The 8,486-nt window shown below is 41.8% G+C and overlaps 1 protein-coding gene across 1 annotated transcript; it reads left to right on the top strand.

The window, feature by feature from the left end:
- The first annotated feature begins 2,389 nt into the window (after window positions 1-2,389).
- Window positions 2,390-8,277, top strand: en1a (engrailed homeobox 1a). Its single transcript, XM_079518179.1, has 2 exons — window positions 2,390-3,229; window positions 6,818-8,277. Exons 1-2 carry the CDS (start codon window positions 2,653-2,655, stop codon window positions 7,135-7,137), a joined length of 897 nt encoding a protein of 298 aa, XP_079374305.1. The 5' UTR covers window positions 2,390-2,652; the 3' UTR covers window positions 7,138-8,277.
- Window positions 8,278-8,486: the final 209 nt, after the last annotated feature.

The raw sequence follows: 8,486 nt of genomic DNA, 5'->3' as shown, positions 1-8,486 counted from the left end.
TTTCCGCATTCACAGACATCAAATCATTATGTATAGACAGTGCTGCGTGTTTTAAGGCGACTCAGGCGAGCATTCCATGGATCCATAACTTGGTCTATCTCTCTCTCTCTCTCTCTCTCTCTCTCTCTCTCTCTCTCCCTCAAAACTGTCTGGTGACCTGTGATGGAAAAAGTAGGCTACTAATTTGTATCAATACTGGCAGGCCTATGCCATCAGCAGTGGCCCTGCACTTCCCAAACTGGGATCGGCATTGTAAAACTCCTTATTAGGCCAACATAACTATATAGCCTAGTATGGCTAGTAGTAGCTACACTTGGCTAATAATCACAATAAAATACTTATAGCCAGGCATATTGAATTATAATGGGAGTGTAAAAATTGACCCTTTCATGCATATTGACATATTCACAGTTCATTTTTACTGTGTGTAAGGTTTGAGGCCAATTCTTCAATTGTCTTTAATTGGCTGCAAACAGTGGTTCTCAAAGTGAAGTCTGGGGACACCCAGGGGTCCTTGATGGTGTTCCAGAGGGTCCCCAGCAAAAATAGTTAATATAGCATCGACAAATCACTTTAATTACATTTTATACTTTGGCTATTTTCATAAATGATTTTCTTAAAATCTTGAAAAATGCTGAATAATTCCGGGTCCGTGGCAAAATAAATAAATAAATAAATAACTGTGTGTGTGTGTGTGTGTGTGTGTGTGTGTGTGTGTGTGTGTGTGTGTGTGTGTGTGTGTGTGTGTGTGTGTGTGTGTGTGTGTGTGTGTGTGTGTGTGTGTGTGTGTGTGTGTGTATGTATGTATGTATGTGTGTATTTGGTTAAAATGGGTAAGGTTTTAAAAAGGCAAAAGTATGTATGTGTGTGTGTGTGTGTGTGTGTGTGTGTGTGTGTGTGTGTGTGTGTGTGTGTGTGTGTGTGTGTGTGTGTGTGTGTGTGTGTGTGTGTGTGTGTGTGTGTGTGTGTAGTATACCCCCCCCCCCACACACACACACACACACACACACACACACACACAGCTTCCCAAGAGGATTATACAAAAACTCTTAATGGATTACCCTCACGTTAAGGCGTCGATAAAGTCGTTTCTGCACGCGGTCTCAGGACCGCTCGTATAGGCTATTATTTTGCGCCTTTTATCAACACCTTGAAAATGACAACGTGTTCCTCGGCGGCGTGTCTTTTATAAGGCGGGCCTCCGCGCGCGCACCTTTGATGAAGTGTTCCGCGCGCCGATGGTGACAGGGCCTTTGACTGGGCTCCGCTCGCGCCCAGGTGATGAACGTCCAGCTGATCACGCGGAATAAAGGCTAATTAAAACCTATAAATTATCCGCGAGCGGCCCCGCTCTCGTGGCGTCACTTTACAGGCGAGATAAGGGCCCCATTTTAACGGCATAGAAAACAATTTCGGCTGACAATGACTTGGGAGAAAGGGCGGGACTGGACTGTAGCCTAGCAGTATAGCCTACCATGCACACAAACGGTATAAATGCTGAAAAGTGAAAACCACAAATTAGGTTTTGAATAAAGACATAAGGGTTTCTACTTTCCGACATGAAGTGAAATCAAACAATACAAGCATATAAAATACTGAACAAAAGTGTATATTGTGCTGCATTGGCTATATAGGCTATAGTCTGTAATAAACATATAGGCTAGGCCTAACAATCCCCCCCCCCTACCTAAATGAGTTAGGCGTATAGGCTATACTATATTGAGTGGCTATAATCTAAACTCAAGAACAGAAAGGGTAAACTGCATGGCTGGGCCACAGCCTGCTATTGTCCCAACTAAATGTTGGTATTTCTCTACTTGTCATATTTGCACATGGAGGGGTCTCAGCCCGCTCTCTGTTCCGTTTTGAAAAAGGGGGCAAAATAATTATCCATAATTCTGCGCAATGCATGGTCCAGAGAACAATCGCCAATTATATCTCTGGGCCTGTCGGCCCTGACCCCATCACTATCAGAGGGGCTACGGTCATATGTGGGGTCAATTTGTGTGCCCTCAGAGTTCAAATAACACATATGCTTTTGCTGTGTATATGTTTGTTTAGATTTCTGCCTCGGACGTGTAAGAGGTAATAGATACAACCTAAAAGGTCTGCAAGCACGTATACAGTGATAATCTCTTGTTTGGTTTTTCAGTGAAGCCTATTTGGGTATGCTCTCTCTCGCTCAGTCTTGCTCGGCTATGAGACGCCCGAAGCGATTGGACGTCGTCACCCGTGTCCAAGATGTGTCCTGTGCGACGATTGGTCCGCTGCGCATTTTTTGATGTTATTCCGGTTGGCGTGTGCATGCAGGGTGTCGGAGAGAGGCAGAGAGTGTGATGTGGAGGACTTTGAGAAGAAGAGCGGACTGTCATACAGTAGAGCGCTGAAAAGCAAAACACCGCCGTCAGCCCGCAGTTACAGTATAAAGTCGACCGACCATGACACGCAGAGCCGGCTTATTACGCACGCTGGATGTTCACACTTTGCCAGTGTGATAATAATGAGTGGCAACATCTCACAGAAAAATACAACTATGTTTTAGTGTAAAAACGAGGTCCTATTTTGGGGGGATATATAAAAGCGAGGCCAACAACAAGTGGAACTGGAGAGAGAGAAAGAGAAAAGCTGAGCCCGACGTATACGCTACACGCGATGGAGGATCCGCGGGATCTAAACAGCCCGGATACCAGTGAGGGCGAGAGCGTTTCTTCTCCGGCTCCCAGCCTGCCCTCGCCGCCCATATTGCCTCTGCAGGTCGCACAGCAAGCGCACAGAACCACCAACTTTTTTATAGACAATATTCTGCGGCCAGACTTCGGCTGCAAGAAGGAGCTGCTCGGCGGCCTGGGTGCGAGGCAGGAGCGGGCGCAGCAGCAGCAGACCGCCGGTCGAGGAGGAGGGGAGCCGCGCCACCCGTCGGTGGTGGTCAGGCCGAATCACCCCGGTACCCCCTGCCAGGACTCCAACTGCAGCAGCGACAGCACCACCTCGTCCTCCACCGCGTCCTCTCTGAGCCCCAAAAAGACCGCCGCGACCAAAGCCCTCGACGAGGGCTCTGGAGGTGGTGGTGGTGGTGGCGGCGGCACACAGAACTCTGCCTCGTCTGTTGTGGTGCTGAACGGCGGCAGCGGAGGAGGCTCCGGTGGCGGCGCGGCCACCCCGGAGTCCCAGCCGCTGCTGTGGCCCGCCTGGGTGTACTGTACCCGCTACTCGGACAGGCCGTCATCTGGTAAGACCAGAGTTCCATGAACACACGTTGAATTAACTTATATACTGGTCCAATTGTTTGCATTTGCTACTCCCGGAATTATACACACTGAGGATGTTGTTATATATATATATATATATATATATATATATATATATATATATATATATATATATATATAGTCTAAACTTACTTACCAGTATAGGCAGCCTACAGGGTATATAACATATTTATACGCACGCGTTGTGATAGGAATTATTGCACTGCATTTAAATATAGACGTTTTTTCTTTCACTTTAAATTAAAATGTAATCTGAAACTATAGCATTTGTGTTTTATGCATGCAAGTGGCGAACAAGCGCAGCTATTCGGAGAAAAGCACTGTAAAGGTCACATGATTATTGAGAATCATAATACTACCTATGAATCAAAAGTTATCTTGCATGACAACAATAGCATATTTATTTTTGAAAACTTCACTGCATGCATGGCTACACTCATACAGTGTATCACGCGTGTCTTTTATTTACAAGGCGCCACTGCAAAGTTATTATAAAACGATATCCTATAGCAATAAAATAGTTTTATTTTAAATGCAAAAGGGAACACCTTATAGCCCAACGTGTTTGTGTATGGCCTTATGCATATAGCACATAATTAAAATATATGCTTTGCAGGGTAATTCAAAATATAAATGAATATAGCCTACATATTGGATATCTGCTGACTTAAAGTTAAACTCGCTCACAACAACAACCGGCATATATAGCCATAATAGTGAAATCGATGTAAACATTAAGTCTATTTAAGATTAGCCTATGGTTATAATATATCAATAATAATATTAATGTTTTACTTCCATATAAACCCAACCTTTTTAGCATTATATAACTGTTATTTTTATTTTTATTAATCTTCATGTTGTATAGTTCCTAATTTGAAGGTTAAATATTTTTTGACAGAAACACACTTTATCAACACAATGAAATAGTGAGAACTCATGGATTAAAAAAAGGTTATTTAAAGCTATATCTCACGTCCTTCGCAAGGTGTCGAACCGCATAGTAGCCCACTAGCCTGCTGCACGTTTTAGGCTAACAATGGAATTAAAGCTAAATAATGGACGATAGCCAAACGCGTCTTGGCTATGATGACGACATTTTGAATTAATTACACGCCCATTTTATTTTACCATCTCTCTTGGCTTCTTGCGCCAACGGAAATGTGAGATAATAAATAAATAGCCTTTACCTAGCGGCCTGCTTGAATTCCTGATCAGCCTATTGACTGTTTCTCAAGAAGAAACATTTTCAGAAAATGTCCAAATTGTCCATTTCTTGACTTTGGTTGAATAACATAGCTATACGCTTTGTTTAAGTTCTTTGTTCTACAGGCTATTTTATTTACAGAAAATAAGATTTAAGGTGTGTACTGTGTAGCCATATTATAAAAGGACGGTATAATGTTTAATTATTTTATGTTTTAAAAACATAAAAGAACGGTTATTTGATACACAATATTATCATATATTATGTTCAACGCAAGAAAGACCCAAGAGAGGGAAATAACGTAAAACTGTGTAGCCACCCATGTGCTTAAAAGGTGTCCACATTTTCATATAAATCAGCCTATAAAGCTAGCTGGATAAATCGTATGGAACTCATCTCTGTGTAACAACATTAAATGGGCTATAACATGTTTATGTTTTGTCATCATTTCACTAAGTATTTTAGCATCGATTGTATTTTTTTTAAATCACACCCGTGTGAAGTGTGGAGCGCTCTTATTACCTACACATCATCTCATTTTGGCCAATCAGAATCTGCGTCCTCACCTTCGTCTGCAATGTTTGTGTTTACGCAATGTTTGTGTCTCAAAGCTGTTCAATTCATTATCAATGGCATTTAATGTTTGTGTTTACACACACCCTCAAGCTGGACATAGTCACATATAGGAGGGACTATAGCGCCCCTCAAAAACTTCCTCCGCTCAGCCTCAAGGTCTCAAACTTCTTTGTTATGAAATAGGAGTCTATGGATATGTAAAATCATTTTGTTTTTGTTTTGTTTTTTACGTCGACGAGGGCACAAGGCTATACCATAGAGGCCTGGCCTGCTACGCGGCATATAGGGAATTGGCTTATATGTCTGTCTGAAATATGTTGTGATTTGGTATGTTACGACTTCACCACTTTTCAACCTATCTTCATATAATTGGTCCTCACTTATGTTCATGATAAAATAGCAAAATAATAATATTCTACTTGGTCTGTGTCTCATATGAGGGCTGTGGGCAGTTCAGAAACCCGTGTTCCAGTGCCCATAGCCCTATATGAGACACATACCGATTATTATTATTATTATTATTATTATTATTATTATTATTATTATTATTATTATTATTATTATTATTATTATTATTATTATTATCATGAACATTAGTGAGGACCAATAATATGAAGATAGGTTGAAAAGTGGTGAAGTGGTCCTTTAAACTATAAGTTTCATCATCACCATGCACATCTATTAAAAGACTAGAAGCTGCCCTGCATGGTCCTGGGCACGTTTGTTCCTATCATAGCAGAGTTGCTGTTGTGTGTATCAAATATGGGATCATACATTTGTGTTTGCTAAGCTACAGCATGCATTCCTGCAAGAATAACAAGCAGCTGCACACACAATAACAAGTCTATTAGTGGTCCCATAGACAGCCCTATACTATTTTGGGACTACTGTACAAGTAGGATTTAGTCCATATCAATATTCAGTCCAATCTGAATTCTGTCTCTCGGTCTGTCTGTCTGTCTGTCTGTCTGTCTGTCTGTCTGTCTGTCTGTCTGTCTGTCTGTCTGTCTGTCTGTCTGTCTGTCTGTCTGTCTGTCTGTCTGTGTGCGTGTGGGTGTGCGTGTGACACACACACACACACACACACACACACACATAATGTTATTCAGAATGTACTTATCATACTTGAAGGCTGCTATTGGCTATATTTAAAAAATCACACCCGTGTGAAGTGAGGGGGGCGCTCTTATCATCGTATGTAAACATGACGTAAACACTATTGTCTATTTGCTCAGACAATATTCTCTAGCGCCCCTGCGCCCCTCAAAATGAAATACTAAATGCCATTTGCTGGGTTTTAAAATAAATATAATAACGAATTGGGATATTAATATACAATTAATTTACATTTAATACAAATTAATTATTATTATTATTACCCCTTATTATTATTATGATTGCCTGATTATAATATTATGGAAATGAATACGAGCTAATGCGCAGCCCCGCATCTCTGTGTGTGTGTGTGTGTGTGTGTGTGTGTGTGTGTGTGTGTGTGTGTGTGTGTGTGTGTGTGTGTGTGTGTGTGTGTGTGTGTGTGTGTGTGTGTGTGTGTGTGTGCGTGCGCGCGCGCGCGCGTGCGTGGGGGGGCAGAGACATGGTGAGAGAGAAAGAGAGATTGAATATTTCCAATAATATAAAACGCAGTCTAAATAGGATTCCCTGGAATTAGCTCATCATAATATGAAGGCCAACAGCTTTCTTCTTGCTTTCACCATATAGCTGAATATTTATATTATTGTTTTTACTTTCGTCCCTACTGTAGGCCCAAGGACACGGAAATTGAAAAAGACGAAAAACGAGAAGGAGGACAAGCGACCCAGAACGGCGTTCACGGCCGAGCAGCTGCAGAGACTAAAGACGGAGTTTCAGGCCAACCGGTACATTACCGAGCAGCGGAGACAGTCCCTGGCCCAGGAGCTGAGCCTCAACGAGTCACAGATCAAGATCTGGTTCCAGAACAAGAGGGCCAAAATCAAAAAGGCCACCGGCTTTAAAAACGGCCTGGCTCTCCAACTCATGGCCCAAGGATTGTACAACCATTCCACCACGACCATTCAGGAGGACAAGGAAGACAGTGACTAGATTTTTTTTGTTTTGTTTTTTGTTTTTTGCGCTTGCAAGAGACGCACGCCTTTGAAAAGATAACTTGTGGACACGGGTGGAGAGGGGGGGGGTATAGACCTAACGAAATTTCCGTTTGTGGTTTATTGCAGGTCTAGGCTAGACTATACACAGGAAGTCTGAACTTTCACAGAAGTATAGCTAGCCCGTGGGCTGCAGTTTAGACCCGATGGAACATGCATATCTCATACTGTATATTGTATATATATATATATAATTTAAAGAAGGGGTGTAGCGACTGCACACCCCGCACTTGCTGGAAAATTGAACATCTTTGTCAAACATAGGCCTATACTATACCGTTTTTTGTGAACTCTATTGTCTAAAAAAAGAAAAGAAAAGAAAAAAAAGAAGAATAATGAAATAGAGACTCCATAACAGACCTGCCACCATAAACCAAAGATTTTATTGGAAAACATAGCCTGGAATAAAAATAAACTTTATAGAATATTTCGGTTTAGCTTATTTCGTATAGCTATACATGTGTGTAAAGCAATCAGCATCATCAGATCTAAACGACAACAGTGGATCTATATCATCTGCGGGCGATATGGTTTTAGGCCCAAAACATATTTAGGCTATGCTCAGCGTTTTGTACCTAGAAATGGACGTTGGTCCGATCGAGGCCCGCTATTTGCTCGATGTTGAACGTAGGCCTATACGTACGAACGTAACCCATAGAGCTATAAAGGACGTAACCATGCGCAGCGGCATAATGGTGACATTTTGTTCTCCCAAAGACGGTGAATTTGTTTTGAGATCTGGTACAGACTGCCATATATGCGTGCAGTTATTGATTTCATACTCGTTAAGCCGTTTATTGGCCATTCTTGTCCATGTTGGACAAGGGGACTGCCATCCTGGAAGAGACAAGTGTCATCGTGAGATAGCCTATGATGTTTAATCTTAAAATTAAATTACGTCACACTATGAATGGCTTGGTGTAGATTGACGTTATACCTATGGTTTGACGTTCCTATGGTTTAACGCATCAGGAGGACGCCCCTCACAGGCTCACACCGTCTGGGCCACCAGACCCACACAAGTTCAAGAGAATAGCCTAATATTCTCTTTAATCCCATCTGGGTTGGTGCTTGTATGCTATATGGGCCTCTTTTGGAAGCTCTGAGCATCAGACTATCTTGGAAATAGACTGTATGTTAGCGAATTCCCTGACGAACAGGGAGAATATATGTACATTTTAAACCATGTTTCCAAATAAACTTTTATATTGGAGGAAAAAAAAGGAAACATGTTGATCCATTTTTTAATAGGTCTACTTTAATTGACTATAGCCGACGGACGATTCA

This window comes from Electrona antarctica, assembly GCF_951216825.1.
Source record: "Electrona antarctica genome assembly, chromosome: 13".
Taxonomy (NCBI): Eukaryota; Metazoa; Chordata; class Actinopteri; order Myctophiformes; family Myctophidae; genus Electrona; species Electrona antarctica.
Note: the sequence above shows the minus strand (reverse complement) of the source record. Positions and strands in the feature narration are given on the sequence as shown.